At 42.5% G+C, this 19,861-nt stretch overlaps 1 protein-coding gene across 4 annotated transcripts in view; it reads left to right on the top strand.

Moving 5' to 3' along the window:
• PCCB (propionyl-CoA carboxylase subunit beta) overlaps positions 1-19,861 on the top strand; it is a 39,258-nt gene that overhangs the window by 2,514 nt on the left and 16,883 nt on the right. For 2 of the 4 annotated variants that reach the window (XM_050902416.1, XM_050902417.1), the window contains 4 exons: positions 11,258-11,377; positions 13,693-13,761; positions 15,676-15,732; positions 19,107-19,220. In XM_050902416.1, the coding sequence (XP_050758373.1) occupies positions 11,258-11,377; positions 13,693-13,761; positions 15,676-15,732; positions 19,107-19,220 (360 nt within the window). Of the gene's footprint in view, positions 1-9,283; positions 9,443-9,799; positions 9,899-11,257; positions 11,378-13,692; positions 13,762-15,675; positions 15,733-19,106; positions 19,221-19,861 lie in introns of those variants that run through there. The other 2 variants (XM_050902415.1, XM_050902418.1) reach the window with 2 other exon arrangements.

Consider the following 19,861-nt stretch of genomic DNA (forward strand, 5'->3'; position numbering starts at 1 on the left):
GGACATTTATTTAAGAAACTTAATGTGAATAGTACTTTAAAGAAAAAAAAGGGCAAAAAGGTTTTTAGGTGTTTTCCTTGTGCCTGAAAATCAGTTCAACATTTCAAACCTGGTGCTGTTTCAACATACCAAATTCCTTGGTGCTGGACAGCAAACAAGTTCCCTCTCTTCACTCTGGAGGTTACAGACTACATGTAAGTTAAGTCTGCAATCGCAGACCTATTCCTGTCCTTCAGGAGAGTTGTCTGTCTGTCTGACCCTCAGATGATTGTGGTCATGGATCAACTCGGTCACTTACAGTCTGAGCTTGCGTTCTAATATTTTGATTTACATCCCCTTCTCTTTTCAGTGGAAAATGAATCTGAATAAGGGTAGAATAGGGATGTTATTTCATTTTCCAGTTCCTATCAACATTCTGCCCATGGCTGCATTTGAGAAGAACTAGACATTTCATTTAGATTAGGTTAGAATACAGCCTATGAACTCTGCCAAACACAAATATCTGCACTAATGTCCTAAGTCCCTGGGTGATAGTTTTAAGTTTTTGAATCTTTACTACAGTGCTTGAACAGAATAACCATTTAGATCTCAATGGATGGTTCTTTGTAAATGTATTATCTGGAACGTGAGGTGATGAAGGAGCTCTCTGTGTCAAGAGATCCTTCTGTTGTGGAAGTGGTGCATCCTAAAGTGTGTAATTCCTACAGTGCTGCATCTTTAAGGGAAAGTTATCAGCTGAGAAGAAAAAAAAATACTGGTCACCACATATACTGCCTCAGAAAGCCTGGACATGAAGAAACTAGTGGGTTTTTGTTGTTTTGTTATGGGGTTTGTTTGGTTTTTTTCCCTCAGACAAATAGAAGACAAATGCCAATGGCAAACTTCCTTCCAATTGCTTGCTTGTTTGACTTGACGTATGTTTCCTTCTGTGTCATTACATTTTGAATATCATGAAAAGAGAGGCAGGATAAGACTGGAGTGATTGTAACAGTTCTAACATAGTCAGAGATGCTTGTGTTTTCTGGGCTGATGTTATTAATGAATTAACAAAACAAATCAAACACTAATAAATATGAAATCACAGTAACTACAGAAGAAAGGAACAACAAATGTCCCCCCAGCTTCTAAGAAGGACAAAGACTGAATCTTGCTAAAAAGCAATCAGAAGGAACTGAAGATTGTTAGCATTACCCTGCAAAGCCTGTGGGCCTTCCTGTTAAGTCATCCATGGCTACCTGCTCACCCTTGTTACCATCCCAACGAGACACAGCTGCAGGGACCTTGCCTGCAATACAAGCTGCATCCATTACCTTGTCTGTGCCTTTTTTATTTTTAATTCTCCCTGCATTTTTGTCTCATAGGATTGTCCTTTTAGTTTTGTAACCTCCAAATGTCCAAGGCGGGGTCCAACCGTGACATGGCTTCAGAATCCTGGTAAAACACAGCATACTGGCACCCCCCAGTCCATTGGTTTTGCCTCATTTTATATTCATGAATGAACTGTAGACTTTTCCACTATAACAATTTTTTCCCTCTCTGTTCAAAAGTATTCTCATATGTTATTCCAGAGTGGCCATGTTTTCTAAAAGGTATTCCAGTTGCTTACTAATCTTGTATGAGGATCTCTCTCTGAGAATTGTTCTCTTTGATTTGAGAAGTTCATGCCTACAGTGCCATGTCTAGGGACATCCTATTTTTACAGATTATAGGAGTAGCTGCGATGGCCCTTTAATTCAAGTACACATTCACATATGAAGAAGCCAATTCCTGCTTTTTTTATTTGGGTCTGGTTTTGCAAGTAGCCTTTTGGGGGGAAAAAAGGCATCTACATTATCAAGCTTGAGACCTGGAGTAATGCAGTACAATTTGTATCTTTACTGGTGCAGAGGCATTCCCTGTTCTAAGCCAGCAAGTTTCTTATACTGTTGTTGAACACTGAAAAATACAATGCTGTACAAACAGTTTTATAACAATGTTTGTTAGGTCCACCAGTTCTTTGCAACTGTGTGGGGTTTTTTGTTTGGTTGGTTCGTTTTTTTAAACTATCTACTGCTTTTCAGAAACACCCAGCAAATAAACAAGAAACTATTTCTGTTTTAGATTCGCAAGGACTTGAGAATGAAAATTCCCCAACAATTTTAAGGTCCCTGGGATCTCAGTACAAAAACCACCCACTAAGTCACTATTGTTATGGGTTTTGCTTATTGTTCTCTACAAGCCAGTCACCCACAATTCACTTACTTCATTTGGGTGATATGTTTAAAGGGAATTTTCATAGGCTGAATTTGTAGGACATGTTCCCCAGCATTTATTATTCAGCACAGCTTTCTCCTTTAGTTCTCCCAGCACTTCACCAATTTGAAACAGGCTAGTGGGTGTAGCTGCAATAGCTTTTCTCCAGCTGTGCGAGCATGCCTGGCCTAATAATTGTTCTATTTGAATCAGCATCAAGTACGGTCATGCATTTTGCATATCATATTAGATCTTCGGTAATCAAGTTCCTCCTGTTGTTATTAAATTGTGTAGGTATAAGCAGAAGTCATGGGGTACATCTGTGCAACTCTGAAGTTCTGTCAGATGGGATCAATTCCTCCTTTTTTCCAGAAGTGGACCTGAGAGCTTTTACTAGATGCTACACATGTTCTATGTTAATCTACTTTATATTTACAAAAGTACCCTTTTCAGTTATTTTTTCCTTGTAGTGGTATTTACATGAACTGTGTGAGACTTTATATTGTGGCTAATGTAAAAAATCTGTTTACCTTACCTTTCAAAAGTGTCACAAAACAGATTCCCAACATGCACATTAGAAGCAGAAGGGTATTGATAGCTCACAGCAGTCCATCTCCTCATTGAAGCTGTTTCTTTTTTTCTGGTGTTGCCAAACAAAGAAATTAAAGCTCTTACAGACTTCCCCCCCGATATAGTACCATAAATCCAAAATCAACTGTTGCTTGTTTAGGCTGGCGGTTCTTGTTGTTTTCTGTGCATGCCAGGAAAATTTCAGGTCCTCTATCAATTCAGATGAAGTACCACTTTACTCCTGTTCTAGCTCTTATATGTGCTAGCCAGCTCAGGATGATGACTCTTTCCAAATCACAAAGCAAGTGCTCAAAATTAATTTGGACAGCTTATTAAATTGTGATGGGTTGGGGGGGGAGGGGTGAGCAACTTCTGCATTTGTGTAAGAGCTGGCCATTGAATTTTGCTTCCAGGAGCATCGTTCCCTTCCTCTTTGGTCATCTTCCCAACTGCCCACTCAGCTGTGAGGTTAAGAAGTACTACAGAAGCTCACGCAGGGAGCCCCTCTTTCAAAAAATAGATTGTTTTTTAGCTTGGTGGTTTGTTTTATTATTATTATTTAAGCAGGGATATTCTGACCTCTCTCCTTTGGGTCTTAGTTTTAAGTGGGATAGCAAAACTGCTGGAAAACACTGGCCTTACTTGTTTCCTTGACTGCCTCGTTCCCCATCCAGGCAAATAAGTATTACTGTGACTTCCTAAAGGTGACTTCTTAGATCTGTATGTCCTCTGTGCAGCTTTTCTTTGATCAAAGCATTTCTGGTGTTCTGTAATGAGAAATCTTCTGCCTGATGACAGATAGATTGTTAATCCCCTTGCTGCTTTTCCTTGTTTTGAAGCTGGAAGACTACAACTGCCTTTTTCAATAGATACTTCGTAGTTACTCCCCTGACAAACACTTTATCTTCACTCAGAGGTCTTCTGACAGGCTTTTTTGAGAAACCAGTACAGACTGATTATTTCACTATATCAGACACAGAATATAAAGTTATCTTTTTTTTTAAAACAATGTAATACCAGTATTTGATAGTTGATTAAAATATGCAATTCAGAGAGTATCTTACTGAGACAATCTCATGTTGTACAGCATGTCTGACATGATCACAGCAGTCACTTCTGGCTTTATTATCTACGAATCCAGTTTTGGCTTTGTATCTTGTCTGAGGTCTGCTTATTTTTGTGAGTCCCCAGCTCATCTCTGGTGTGAGTTGTGAGGTGGTTCATCACCTGGGCTTCCAGGAGTGCAGGAGTTTTGTCAGAACAGGACTACGCTTCAGTTTGGTTTGGAACAGCACAAAGCAAGTAGAGATGATCTGGAATTAGCACTAAATATTCAAGCTGATTCTGAGCCAAACTGCTAATGTAGAAATACTGGTTCAGCTCTGCACGTATTCCAGTTTAAATTGGGTTTAGTGAGCATGCTACTGTACATACTTTTCTGGGAACAATCTACCTCTTATACACCTGAGTTACCCCTCTGATTTAACAAATCAACCAACACTGATGACCTTGGGCTATTTCTTACAGGAATACAAATTGATGATGGAACTGATTTTTATTGACTACTTCTGTTTACCAAAAATATAAACAAATTACTATTTGACTGAACATGGAAAAACTGAATAGCAGGAGACTGTTTTCTTGTGGTTTAAAGTCCTCTTATAACTGGATTTGGCCTCAAAATACTTTCTCCTCTTTCACTGAATTGCATTGCGGGGGCTTCTTGAGAAACTGCCTGGAGAATTTTTGCTTTCCGTTGGATCTTTGAGACAATCTCTAACTTAACAATTCTAACAATATAGGACTGTAAGAATGACTGTGTCAGAACTAAGTCCAGTATGCCGCTTCCAAAAGCAGGCAATGACAAATATGTAGGGAACACTAATAATATTGTAAGCATATAGTGTTATTTTCCTAGCATAGGCTTCCAGCAACTTGTGTCTCAGGGACCTCCAAAGACAGCAGCGACACCTTTGCATTTTATAGTCTTAGATAGATTTCTCCTCCATTGATTTGTCCAGGTGCTTTCCAAACCCTTTTGGCACACAGGGTACCCTGTGGTAAGTAGTTCCTTAGTTCAGCTGCGTGGTGTGGAGAAGTACCTCTTTGTTTGTAGCAGATCATCCGTCTGGCTGTTCCAGCTGAAGCCTGTAATGCTTGTGTTGGAATAGCTGGTGAGCGATCAATCCCCAGCCACCCCTTTCATGCCACTCCTGATTTTGCAGGTGTCCATCATTCTGCCTCAGCTGTCCCTTTTCCAGGCTGAGGACTATTCATTTGCTTCTTTTATAGAAGTCACTTCACATCCTCCATCAACTCTGTTCTTGTCTCTCTCTCTCTTTCTGGGTGTATATATATGTGTATATACACTAGAGAATATAGAAAATCATATATGCGTATCTCATTTTCACGAGTGGGGCACAAAGTGCGATGGAAGACCAGAACTGCACGCAGTATTAGAGATGCAGATTTACCATAGAGGTATTCTGTGGCATAATGTGTTTTCTGTTTTGTTCTCTTTTGTAATCATTACTAATATTCAGTTTGCTTTTTGACTGCTATTGAAAATTGAGCTGATGTTTTTGCAGAGGTATTATGAACTTGTTCCTTTTGATAACAGCCAGTTCAAGGGTCCAACATGTTTGTATTCTTGGGATTGTTTTTGCCCAGTGCATCACTTGACATCTACTTGAATTTCATCTCTCTGAGCTCTGTGAGGTCCTTCAGTGATTCTTCAGTCAAGCATCATAACTGTTGTTAACCAAATCACTTGGTCTCGGCAGAAAATTGCACCTTACTAAGTTCCTTTTCCAGATTTTTCACAGTTGTGATGAACAGAATAGGTCCCAACTCAAGGAACAGAAGATGTCCCAGCTCAAGAGTCCTGTGGGACTTACTGGTAAAATTGTTTCACTGTGAAAATTTACTTTTCACTCTTTATTTCCTAAACAACTGTTCATTCATGACAGGACCTTCCTTTTAATATAATGACAACTTAGTTTCAAGAGCTTCTAATAAGGGGCATTCTCAAAGGCCTCTGGAAATCCTAGTAATTATATGAACTGAATCTCCCTTGCGTATGTTTGACTTCATTAAATAAAGCCACTAGATCTGCACAGCATGAATTTCTGTATAAAACCTGTGTCAACTCCTCCCCAGTATGTCCTATTTATTTACATGTTCGCTAATACTGGTTTTTGGTTGGGTGTGGGGTTTGGTGGGGGTTTTTTCCCCATTTTGCTTCATAATTCATATTGGACTTACAGGTTTTTAATTTTCTTAAACCCCTTAATGCCTGCCTTAAAAATTGGCATTGCAATAGCCACCTGCCATACGAGTTTTTAGCAAGAGACTTGATATTTAAGCTAGTTCATCTCTGAATTACCTTATAACACTGAGGTGAAAACAGTTTGGTCCTGGAGACTTGTTAGTATTATTGTTAATGATTTGTTCTATAACTTAATCTTCTACTCTTCAGGGTGAAACAGAACCTCCAATGTATCCCTTCATCAAATAAAAAACAGGTTTTTTTGGCACAGAAATCTTCTCAAGTTCCTTTGCACTGAATTCAGATGTAAAACAAAACAAAAAAAAGAATTTTTTTTTCTGCAATGGTTGTATAGTCTCTGAGTAATCCCTTTAATCTTGATTTGTCTCATTGCCAGATTCTTTGGCATGCTTCCTTTTCCTCATGTATTTGAAAAAGAAGTTACTAGTTTTCGTACTTCTAGCAAGTTGTTCCTAAAAGTATTTTGCAGCCTCTTCACTGTTTTTTACATGTAACCTGCAACAGTTTACAATTCTGTTTTCCCCTATACTCCTCTATTGGGCAGAACTTCAACTATCTGAAAAATGCCTTTTTGCTTCTAGTAACCCCCATTGCCATGCTGTTGAGGCATGCCAACTTTCTCTTCCGGGATGGGGTCTTTTTGAAACATCTCTGTTCCCAGAATGCAGATTTCTAACCTTTTTTGCATGTGATCCATGTTCTGAATAGTGGTCATTTTAATTTCTAAAGTTGCCCAATTGCTCTTCACTTTTATTTTTAATGAAGAAGCTATTGTAGGCTGCCTGAATGATACTTAACCAACCTGCAGCATTCAAGTATTTCCCACTGAGGGACAGTGGAGGCTTTTGCTTCAAACATCTCCCGTTGTCTGTCTCCTGCTTGGACTATTTCGTGGTCAGGGAGAACCTACGCTTCCTGGTTTTTGACTGAGCCTGGTTGGGGAGTGTCAAGTGCCTATTTAGCTGCTGCAGAGGAGCAGTTATCTCACAGATAGGCAGGAATGCAGCTAACATCTTGTAGTTATTCTGGCTGGGGGCTGAAATGGTCTCATGCTAGGTAGGGTGTGGGCTGAGGTACTCAATGCCTTCCTTGTCTTGGTCTTCACTGACAAGATCTCCCCAGGCCTTTGTGCCTCCAGGCAAGGTTCAAGGAGAGGGGCTACCAGTAGTGGAGGATGATTGAGTCAGCAGTTACTGAGAAAGTTTGACACGTACCGTCTGGGAGATCAGACAGGATGACCCAAGTGTGCTGAGAGAGCTGGCAGGTGTCATAGCGAGGCTACTATCATCTTTGAAAGGTCATGGAGATCAGGGGAGATCCCTGACGACTGGGGAAAGGCTGGGGTTACACCCACCTACAAAAAGAGCGGGGAGGATGATCTGGGGGACTGTAAGGCAGACAGCCTCAATTTGGTCTCTGAGGAAAACTGTGGAGCAAGTCTTCTTGGATGCCTTTTTTTGGGCACATGAAGGAGAAGGTGATTGGGAATAGCCAGCATAGATTAACCAAGTGTAAATCACGTGTGACCAAACTCAGTGCCTTCTAGTGATGAGATGACTAGTTCTGTGGATGATGGAAGAGCAGTGGATGTCATCTACCTTGATTTTTGGCAAGGTTTTTGACAGGATTTCTTACCATACAGTTGTATCCAGGTTGGAACATCGTGGCAAGGAGGGATAGCATGATGGGGAGGGGCTGGAGCACTTGCCCCAGGAGGAGAGGCTGAGGGACTGGCCTTTATCTTTGTTAGCCTGGAGAAGAGAAGACTTTGGGGACACCCCTAATAGCTGCTTTCCGGTACTGAAGAGCCTGTCTCTGTCACCTCACTAACCTCTCTTTATTGAAGTGCATAGTCAGAGGACAAGAGGCAGTTGTCCTAAACTGAAACAGAGCAGGTTGCTACTTATTAGAAGGGGAGGAGGGGAATTAGTTTCCTCATGAGGCCAGTCAATCACTGAAACAGGGACTGGGAAAGGTGTGCCAGTCTCTGTCCTTGCAGACTTTTAAGATCCAACTGACAGAGCTCTGAGAAAACTGGTATGAATTCAGCGTTGACTCTCTCCTGAGTAGGAGGCTGGACTGGAGACTGAGAGCCCCTCCAAAATGAAATATTATACGACAGCTTGTATATGCTATGTAATCCAAGAATTTTCATTCTTGGAGATCCTTCTTCTGACTTACCCTTGTGATATCTACAGGGCCATGCTTGTGTCCTTTTTCGTGCATAGTATATGGACATGTAAGGCATTATTCACTTAGCACTATTTCAGTTCTTTTCAACTGAGTGGTTATTTCTTGGTGGTCAGCATGTGAGGTGGGCCACAGGGGTAACAAATTATCTGGTATACAGATGGCTGCGTTTGCAAACCAGAGAACTGCCTGGGAACTGATGACATCAGGTCTCTGGATCGCGGATACACTGCAGCTAGGTCGCTTGGTCTGTGCAATGTGTATTCCCCAACACCCTAATCCACTCCCTTTTTATGCGGTGTTTATTTTCTTCATCCTTATGAAAGTGTACTGTGACAAGAGCCAGATTGCCTGTTAATACAAGGAGGCAGGGAATCGGTGCCTGTATATCACAAGGACAGTGTTTTCATAACAAGTACTGCCTAGCACTCAGAAGAAAGAGAGGGCAGCTAATCTGGAGAGTTAAACCCTTTTGCTTGCCGTCTCCACTTCTGAAATGCAAGTTTTTCCAAAGTCCCAGTGGCTTTTCCACAGCCACAGCAGTATCTCCACAAAACAGGAAATGCTGATGGGGAAGAGCTGATGCATTTTCACGCTGGTCTGTCGGAGAGCTTCCCTGCGCAAAGACAAAAGCAATTCACAGTTGGGCTGAGGGAATCCCGGGCTGCGTGACAGGCAGCTGCCTGTTTGTGCGCGGGGCCCGAGGACGAGGCAGGTGCCGAGGCAACCCGAAGATGGCAGCGCCCAGCCGGCTGCCGGCTGCTCCCCCTTCTCGGCCCCCCCCGGCCAGGAGGGGAGCGTGTTTACCGGGACCCCCGAGCCGCCAGCAGGCTGGGCCGCCCCGGAGGCCTGCCATCCGTGTGAGCCCCTGCCGCCGCCTCCCCGAAACCGAGCGGCGGCGGGGAGCGAGGCCGGGGGCTGAGCGCCGCCTCGCTCCGGGCCAGGGCCGCCGCCGCCGCGCGCAGGCGCCGTTGCCGCCGCTGCCGAAGGCTGGCTCGCGACATGGCGGCGCTGCGCGTGCTGCGGCGGGCGGCGGGGGCGCCGCTGTGCCGGGCCGCCTCGGGGGGCCGCCCGGCCTCCGTGCCCGAGCGCATCGAGGAGAAGCGCCGCGCCGCCCTGCTCGGCGGCGGCCAGGGCCGCATCGACGCGCAGCACAAGCGGGTGAGCCGCGGGCGGCGGGGAGAAGAGCCCCTTCCCCGCTGCCCCCACGGCGGGGCCCCGGCCCGGCCGTCCCGTCGCCGCCGGGCTCCGTAACGGGGCGCTTCCGCTTCGCGACAGGCACGGCGGGGAGGGGAGGGATAGGCACGGCGGCCCCCAGGCTCCGGCCCGGGACCCGCTGTCTCCAGGGCGGGCAGGGAGCGGTGCCGCGCCGCAGGCACGGCTCAGACGGCCTCCCGCGGTCGGAGTGCGGGAAACCCGGGGCGCCCTCACGTTTCAGTTGCAGAGGCCCTTTTGCGGGGGAGCTTTACTGAAGTGGCATTAAAGACTGCGTTACCTCTTGCTCCAGGCAGAAAAAAGAATGATTAATTTACATCAGCTTTGTCACCAAGGTTGGCTATGATGTGTGCGTTTGAGGGCTGGCATAGACAAAAGTTGCAACTTTTGCCTATCGTGATGGTAAGTTTTAGGTTGCTTAACACTTCACTGGGCTTAGAGACATACCATCCAGCGCCGCTTCATCTCTTACACTGCTGTTGCCAATCAAAGTTGATCTTCTAAGAGACGAGAGCAAAGAGGGTAAAATAAGGCAGAGGAAAAGACAGATGGGAAGGATGGCAGCAGCTGGGTTTTTAGTCTCTTGTCTCTATTGTTCAGAATTTAGGCAATGCTGAGGGGGGTGGCAACACAGTTTTCCTGTTTCTGTTTATTGTTTCTTGCTGGGGTGTGTTTTCTGTTTAGAGCAAGGACCTAGTGGTACCACAATGGCTTGTAGGCATCAAGGAGATAGTAATAGCCATTCATGTGAAGACTACATGAATGATCAGTTTGCCCATCAGCTGTTTCCCTCCGCAGTTATACAACATGTGAAAGGAGTTACAGGCTCACTGAGTTACATCTAGGATACTGACATACCAGTATGCAAGCATTTCTGCATGTCTAGGGGCCTCAAACATCTTATGTTTTATATAAATTAAATCTATGGCTTACATTAGTGTTTCCTGCATTTGTTGATTTTCATGAACTTTTTGACCTACTGGTCAGAAGTTTTGTAGAGAAGTTGAGCTGTGTTTTCACATCATGTTGAGGTAGGGTCACACCATCCCCTAAAGAAGACAACCCAGTTGCCCTGACCTTTGTAGGCAGATGCTTACCTGGGTTGGAAATAACAAGTTTGTTTGGAAGGTTAAGATAAAAAGAACTTTGCAATCATTTATTACTGCATGGCATCATTAGTACTGGGCCAGGGACATGCGTATCTGGTCAACTGATTATGTTCTTGGCCATTACTCTACTTTTGCCCATACCAGTGTCCAACAGAAAAAAGAACAAAAGGGATTTTGTCAGAAAATTCCTGCAGGCTGTTCTATTTCCTTTTTCTTCTCATTTGCTGCAGCAAAATATTGAGCGTGGTGAATTGAGCCTTGAACTGTTGGTAAGGACTGGTTTAGCTGTGGAAGGATTCCATGTTTAAGAATAGAACAAAGCCTTAATAGCAGCATTCAAATGTCTAGGCAAAAATAGCTGCGATGCTATTATATCTTGTTGAAAAGACTCTGAGATTGTTTCCTTTATCTTGTGGTAGTGCTGCTCCAATAGTCAGCCTTCTTTTCAAAGTCTGGCTTGCATTATATTTGTTTTTAAGGAGGATGATCGCTATATAGGCTATTTCCAGCTTTGGGGGCATGCAGTTGCTTAATGGTCCAAATGTAGCAGATCAAGTGAGGCTATGTTTGATTAAACTACATCCACTGGTGGTCAGTAAACAGAGCCAGAACCACCTGATGGCTATATTAATTGTTGTTTTCTCCGTTTCAGGGAAAGCTGACAGCAAGAGAACGAATTCTTCTGCTGTTGGACCCCGACAGTTTTGATGAATATGACATGTTTGTGGAACACAGATGTTCTGACTTTGGGATGGACTCTAGTAAGAATAAGGTAGTTTTATTTCATATAAGTCTTGTTTCTTTGTCCTCTGCTGTTTAGCCAGCCAGCTGGATGAAAATAGGCTCTTCTGTTCACATGTAATTTTTTTTGTTGTTGTTTGTTTGTTTGTTTTGTGAATTTCCTTTTATTACTCTCAGTTTCCATTTTACAGCTAACATGGTTTACTTTTCCATTGTCTAAATTTGATACCTTTTTTATAAGGTCACCTGTTTGGTTCAAATACCTCCGCGGATACTGTCTTAGATTTGTATTTTAAATAACAGAGGAGGCTGCAGAGCTTTGTAGTTACAACTTTGTCAGTCAAGTCAGATATGAAGAACAAATACGGATAGATAGTTCTGCCTCTCTACCGGTAACATTAGAGTTATAGGATGAAATAACTTGGATCCATATTTATGCCTGCCAAACTATAGAGTCATAAAATCCTTTAGGGCCTTAAAATCTGATATGTTTGGAAATTCAAGCATTCATACCGGTCTGTTAGCAAGTTGCAATCTGCTTGCTCATGCAGTTTTCAGATATATGGCCATGTATCCTAAACCAACATGGTACATGAGGTTTATCACATAAAGGGAAAATCTATGGCTCCCCAAAGTCTCTCACCATAACATTGATGCCTGATAAATTACTACATGGGAAAAGTATTTTGTTGTGATTTAATACAGAAAGGACCAGCGAACATGCTGGGATGTGTAGGTGGCTAGTGCGGATGTGCCTGTTCAATGTGAATCTTCTGTAGCAAAAGGTCCCATTTCCTGTGGAGTATTCTGGTTTGGGGTGTGGTGCGAAGCTGCTTCGTATCTGCCACTGCTCCATGCTGCATACAGTGACTACAGCTTCTCTTTATGCGGTTATTAAACCAGTTCATCAGTTCTTCAAGTTGCAGGGCTGCATCCTATGGGTGAGGGAGATCAGCAGGCTTCCACCATGAGCGGCTGGGGCATTGGGAACCGGCAAAGGTGAAGGATTTGTTTTCGTTTTAGTAGCCAGGAGGCTGATGGGACTTGATGCTGGGAAGGGCGTCATGCGGGACCTTCTCCCCTCTCAATGAGTGTAGAGGCAAACATCTTTTCTTCTCTAAGTAATTGTTTACTCTGTTCCCTAGCAAACTGAAACAACTGCTATGTTGCCTCTTATCATACTCCTTGATGCTGCATCCCACAGTGCTGATAACAAATTGCTGTTTCTGAAGATAGGAGGAGCAGCGAAGTCCTGAGAGTGACAAGAGGGTTAATTTTTTCCTTGTCCTTCAGAATTCACTTTTCAGTGAGCTGCAGATTGTGTTTACAGAGCACAGTTTCACAACAGATGACCTAACTGTGGCCAGTGAGCTGGAATATTAGTTTAGCATTGAATTTCTCTGAGTTCCTGGAACTTTCTGAAGGTAGGGTGAGACTTGTACTCATATCCAGGCCACTCTACAGGCTGCTTGGGCTTTTAGGAGTCATCTGCATGAGACAGTGGCTGGAACTACAGGTGTGTTTCCTGCTGTTCTGTGTGCCAAGAACCAAGAGTTGGTAGCAGTGCTGTCTCTGCAGCCTGAGAGAAGTCCCCAGGCTGGTATGACCTTCCTGAGAACAGATCACCTTGAGCGTAAATGGCCCTTAGAGTGGGCCTTGCACAATATACTCTTTCCCCCCACCCCCCACCAAACAGCAAATACCATGTAAATGCCTGGAATTTCTTTATGACAGCCCAGTAGAGTTCCTTTTCTACTGTTGTCTTGTTTCACTTTTAGTAAAGGAGATATTTAGAAGTCTTTCGACATAGATAAGCAGAGTTTAAGATTCACAGGCTCCATTTCCTCTTCCAGCTGTTTCTTCTTCCCTTATTTACAGAGTGAAAAATGGGACAGGTCAAGTTGAAGTATTTGGGGTGGCTGTAATTATATTTTTTTGACCTTGCCAGGGTTGTTTTTTTCCCTGTATCAGCACCTCAAGAAAGGTTTGTATGCTGTGTCCATTCTTTCAAAAACATCAGCTTGTCTTAATAAAAGGTACATCCTGTCTCCAAGGTCATGATTTACCTTAACTGCATATGTGCTGAAATTTGAGGGAAAACTGCAACATTCACTAATCTTTACACTATTGCACAACTAATATGTGGTATTACCTCTGGTTTTCCGTTCCAGGGCTGGGGGAAATCTTTGTGGAGCCCCCACTGCAAACATGAAAGACCAGTCTTCACAGAGAATCAGTCTTTGCTTTGACTTAGTACTCAGTATAAGTTTGTGGGCTTTTTAGTGGACGTCATTGCTGCTTTGATTTTTTTTTTTTTTAATGAATTTATTTGTTTTTTTAATGCAGTATCCTGGAGACAGTGTGGTGACTGGCCGTGGACGGATTAATGGGAGACTGGCTTATGTTTTCAGTCAGGTATGGTTTTGCTTGTTGTTTTTTAAATAGCATGAACTTATCCTTTGAAATAAATTCACAATAGTTTAGTGTGACCATGTAGTAACGTACCTGTTTACCTTCTGCCAATAAGCATAAGAGAGACATAACGTCCTATGGGGGGAAGCAGGGCACCTTCAGACAAGAAGAAGCAAAAAAGCATTTCTAAAAACTTTGTTGGGCGATAGATGTAGTTGTGACAAGGGCGAGGTGAAAAGAGTGAAGAATGCAGAGCCAGTGGGAATGTTCTGAAAAAACAAACTGCTATTACTTCAGCGTAATATCGTTGGATATTGATATGCTGAGAGACTGGAGGAGTCCCCCAAAACCACCCTTTTTGATAACCAAGAAGGGTATTAATGGAGAAGTCACTGAGCACTGTGTGCTTAAGGCAATTGCAAGCTTTGATTCTATTCCTGCAGTTGAATGTGTGTGGATGAGCTCCTGCGGGCGTGTGGAGACCCGCGAGTGTCAGTGGAGGGCTTTGTGAGTTCTGAGAACCATCTTCTGGGTTTCAGGCTGCAGAATGGGGGCTGTTTGCTGGAGATGTCAACTAGAATTGCAGTGAGTGGAATTCATGACAGAGGGCACTTGAGCAACCTTGAATTGTTTCTTAGGTTTGAACACTCTGATTAGTTGAAGGGATTGTGATGGATAGCATATAATTAGATAGATAAAACATACTTTTTATGTTAAAATATACTTTTTTTAATTAAAATAAAAATATTTTAGAGAAAACACCATACGCAGAGATTTATCTTGGTTAGTCTTAACAGTGTGAAAGAAGGGTTTTCTTTCAGATCATTGGTAACTGCTTCTCTGTTTTGGGCCACAAAGTAGCCTTTGTTCAATTTGCTATCACGGCCAAAATGATTGTTGGTGTGTGACCTTGGAGCAAGTCGTACACCTTGCCTTTTTTGTCTTGGATATGTAGTCCTTCCAAGGAAGGACACTGTTATGTGGGCCTGAACGTAAGATAGGAGCCGAACACAGACCTTAATTTTTAGAAGAACACAAGTCGAGGGTGGTTTTTATATTAAAAGAATTTAAAAGTGCCCCTTCATCATACGCCTTTCTTTTTTTTGTATTTATATTTAAAGACCTTTTTCCCCTCCAAATCAAGCTGCCACCTGACATGTTCCTTCCTTTTTGGTTCAACTGCTAGTCATAGTCATGCTGTTCTCTGTCCATGCAGTTTTTAGGGCTTCTTTGAGAGTAAGACTCGGTGGGAATGCATCAGAGAAACTCACCAGCAGTTGACTCTGGGCTTTACTGGTGCCAGTAGGTGTCAATATCCCCTTTTTCTTCGGGATCAGTCCCAGGGCCTCATGTTGCTTGTTAAAGATGTTACTGCTCAGGCTTAGGGGTAGCACCAATAGTCAGTTTTGCCTGACATAGTCCCTACAGCACCCATAAAAAAAATAGTCAACTCTTGGAGCATAACTCATGAATATAGAACGATGGCATATTTTCAGTTTTTTATTTCTGCCTGTTTGCAGGCATATCTTACTACTGCTGCCCCTCGCAGTGGGACCCTCCTCACAGGTGAAACTTCTCTGGACTACTCCAGTATTGATAATGTCCGTGAAAGAGGAACATACATTTGTAGAAGGAGAGAATGTTTCTGTGAAGGGGGGGAAAAAGCAAATGAGACATAGTAAGTTTGTGTTTTTAACATGGAATCCACTGGCAAATGCATATAAAAGATCTTTTTCCTTGTAAAGGAGACTTGGATTGAACAGGATTGATCTGCACGCTGCACTAAGGGAGTCAGGTTGTTTTGGAGCAGCATACCAAATACAGAGCATTGTAGGATTATACTATTTACTTGCAATGTTTTACAACATTTTACTGAAAAGATTCTTTCCCTAATCGGAAAATTTGTTTTCCTTCCAGGATTTTACTGTATTTGGAGGAAGTTTATCTGGAGCTCATGCCCAGAAGATCTGCAAGGTAATATTTCACAGGAGAAAATAAAACAAAAAATTGTCAGCGTCCTTTTTTCAATCTGTTGTGTTAATGACTTTGGAGAAAATGATTTGTGATTGACTTTAGTGGACTCTGGCGTACGTCATGGCAACCTGAAAATGCCTACCTCCTCATGTCAGTTAAGATGTGAAAGCGCAGGTGAGCAGAGAGGTACCCTTTGGAAGCTTTTCAAGTGTAAGAGAGCTTTTCCAAGTAATACACAGTTTGTTTAAATTAAGTTGCCTTTTCTACTGTGCTACAAAAGATGAGAGACTTGCAAAGTACGAATATAAAATAACTAGCCATTGTCTACTGGAGAAATGTGAAATGACTCAGGAGAAACTTTTTCCTATAAACAGTGCTATGTGAAAGTGTGTAATATTTATAAAAAGCAAATGTAACAAGTAAACAATCTGAAGATAAGCAGTTTTACAACTTGGAGGTCACCTTGGTACTCAGAGCTTCTGTTATCAGGCACTTGTGGCTATTTATGCTTATTTGTCTGCTTGTCTCACTGGAAAAGCTGGTGTTTGAATCCCAGGGGCGGGGAGGACAAGAACTTCTCATGCATGAGTGTTCAGTGGTGTGTGCTGATGAAAACTTCCTGAATTTTCTTGCTATGGAATCAGAAACAAGGTTTTTGGTGCGCAAGGCCTTTTCTCCTTATGGAAATAATTACTTTTTGGCATAGGCTCCTCAGCAGTGAGGAGGTATAAAACTAGAAAACACGAAGACTTTGGGCTGGGTAATAACTACTTGGCTTTACCAAGTCTTGATATTGGGAAAGACTTGATACTACTTTTTCACATTGGAGCTTTGCAGTGTCTCTTTGTGTTGGGGAGGGATGGTACTGGTATATTGGGATGCTTTCTACTGTTTTTTTGATCTCTTATTTCTAAAGAAGCAGGAAGAGTGCTGGTAGCAGAACTAGAAAAAAATGTGAGTCCTTCCTAGTTAGTACTGTTCTTGGTTGGCGTCAATGTCAGTGGTAGGCTCCAAAGTTTGCAGGCTCTGGAGGCATCAGTTGCTTTGGGGCTCAGAGTCTTTGAAGCTGCAGCCTGGGCAGTGGAGAGCTCAAGAAAGACTGGCTGGGTAGTGTGGTATCTGTCTCGCTTCTCTTAGTTCTGATTGGGCTGAATTCTGGGAAGCAGAAATCTGTTCGAAGAGAGACAGTCTTGGCTCCTGCAAACCTTATCAGTGGCTTAAGGGATGTAAAATGTCATGAAATATGGAAGTGAAGTTGCTCTCCCTTAGCTGGACTTGCCTGGAGATTTGCCCCTTTGGTGGTAATCGTTTCCCATTTGGGATTCTTTCCCTGGAGTTGCAGAGAGGTAGCAACATTTGCCATCTTGCAGCAAAGCTCCAGGCTAGACGGGTCTGGGCTACGGATTGCCTGTTACTTTTGCAGAAGAGCCTGGTGGTCTTTCAGACCACATTAAATGCCTGTAATGGTTTCCCTGAAGCAGTAGAGATTCAGTGTGGCTCTTTTGAGAGTAATATGTGCCCGTTTGTCATGGGGAACACTTTAAAGCCTATGTGTGCATCTATGATGTCATGTTTCAAGACAATTGTTGAGTCCATGAGATGAAGAAAAGTGCTTTTGAGAATGAATCCTGAAATGTTCCCTACAAATACTGGTATGGCAAAAAAAGTCTGGTCTCAAATACATGAACACATTTTCAGTAGTCTGAATGTGCATATTGATGTGCGTTTTAGGAAGATCTTCAGTGTCTGGAAAAGCCTTGAAATAAAGAATTATTCCATATATAAGGCCCTGGAAAATAGCAAAATCTGTCAGTGAAATTGTTTCACTAACCTGTCCCGATAGGATGACAGGCCTTCTAGGAAGAAGCAATAAATGTCAACTCAACTCATTTTTAATAAGGCATTTGATAATGCCTTGTGTAGCATTCACATAAGCAAATGAGAGTGACCACTCGTGGCTCGCAGAGCCTCTGTTTGCAATCCACACAGATGCTTTTTAAATGTGGGATTGTATTTAAATGATAAAGACATTCTGTGTGTCTGCCAGAGTGATATTTCATCTTTTAAATGGACGTCCAGGCACAAAGCATGGAGAACCCCTGTTTTACATTGAATGACTGCAAGTAGGAACAAAGCCACTTTAGAACTCTACAGAGAGTTATCACCAATTCATGTTCAGGCTGGAATTTTGGTACTGCTGGGATACTGTTGATTTGAGTGGGACTGAGTATGCTTACTGTGTTTCTAGGCAATATAAAATTAAAGGTTGATGCTGCAAGCACTCTGAAAGACAGGACTGAAGTTTTAAAAATCTTAATAAATTAGAGATTGTCTGAAATAAGATATAATTCTGTAACAATGATTGAAAGGGCTAATACCAGGCAGGGAAAAGTAACTTTGAAATTCAAAATGGGGATTGACCGACAGTGTGTAGTTTCACAGAAAATTATTTAGGAGCTAAAGCCGATCTTAATATTAAAGCAGATCTTAACGTAATATGCCAGTGCTGTAGTGTTACAAAAATGGCAGATATTTTACTGGGATCTAATAAGCAGGAATATTTTATGTAAGGAATGTAAGGAATTCAGTCCTCCCACTTAAGCCTCTGCTGGAGTATTGCGTATGATCTTGAGGCAAGTAACCAAAATGATGAGAGGACTAGAAAATAGGATGTAGAAAGAACAGTGTGACTGAGTTGATGGTGCTTGGTCTAGAAACATGAAGGGAAATATGAAGACTGAAGGGAGATTAGAGCTACTTGAATGTTTATGAAGGCAGAGGCAAAGTAGTAGTTAATTGCTCTCCCTGTCTACTATATATCAAGAAAGAAGTAATGTTTCTGAATTTCCAGAGGAGAGATTTAGTTTAGTCTTCTCAAAGAACTTCTAAGAAGGATAATCAAGCATTAGAATATACTGCTTAGGGAGATTACACAATCACCACTGCAATAAACTTTTAAAATCAGATTAGACACATGAGGGAATGTTTAAGGTGCAGTTGAGACCTCTTATGAACAGAGAGAGATTGGAACTCTCTGGTCCGAACTCCTGTGATTGTGTCAGCCCAGGGTTTGGATAACGCAGTGTGAGTATGGAGATGCACGGCTAGTAAGGCAGATAAATATTAAAGGTCATGAGAGGGATTAAATGTGTATCTGTTAGCCTTCAGTCTGAATGAGTCAAAACGTGATACCCCAGTAAGCAGCTAGTGACTGTGGTAGTTAATACAAATAAAGGAGAAGCTGAGCACTATGTAGGCAGTTCAAATTCTAGCATGTACAGATTTTTTTCTAGGGGATGTACATTGTGGGGGTTGGTTGCTTTGGGATTTTAGCTTAGCTAGGTCAATAATAAGGAGTTTGTATTCATCACCAGGTCATGGATCAAGCTGCCATGGTTGGAGCACCCGTGATTGGGCTGAATGACTCTGGAGGAGCCCGTATCCAGGAGGGAGTGGAGTCTTTGGCTGGCTATGCAGATATATTTTTGGTAAGTAGGCTGCTGGATGACCAGGAAGCTTGCCATCCACAAAGATGGACAAAGTCTTTCTTTACTTAAGTCAGTGTTTGTAAGTAAACTTTAAGGTTATCATCATCCTCTTTCAGCCAGTGTTACCTGGTGGATAAAGCAGCATATATGAGGGCTTGTGAGACCTGGGCTGTCCTCTTGGTTCCCTTCTTGGCTTTGGGCAAATTACTGTACCTCTTAGTTCCCTTTGCCCATCTGTTAAACAAGGGTAAGGCTGAGCCTTGTAAAACACTGTGATCCAATGAAAAGCTCTGTAGGAGTTGCTCTATATAGTGAGCTTTGTCATAAGAATGAAAGAATAGGCAATTTACTTAAACAGTTGTTTTAGGGTTTTCTTTCAATTAACTTTCTGATTCACACTAATGTATAGATTGCCTGTGTTGGGATGTAATTTCTCTCAAGTGTTTATCCATTTGTCTGAGACAGGTGGGTATGCTGTAGTTCAGAGGGTGTTTTGTTAGGTGACTGATGGTTGTGATCTACCACCAGCTGTCCCCGTGTCTCTGAAATACAGACATGTTAAGAATTTCACACAGCAGATTTGTTTGCAATAGGGCTGATAAAAGGTGAAAGATTTCCACTGCAGAAAGAGGGACTTAAAG

This window comes from Gymnogyps californianus, chromosome 10 (assembly GCF_018139145.2).
Source record: "Gymnogyps californianus isolate 813 chromosome 10, ASM1813914v2, whole genome shotgun sequence".
NCBI lineage: Eukaryota > Metazoa > Chordata > Aves > Accipitriformes > Cathartidae > Gymnogyps > Gymnogyps californianus.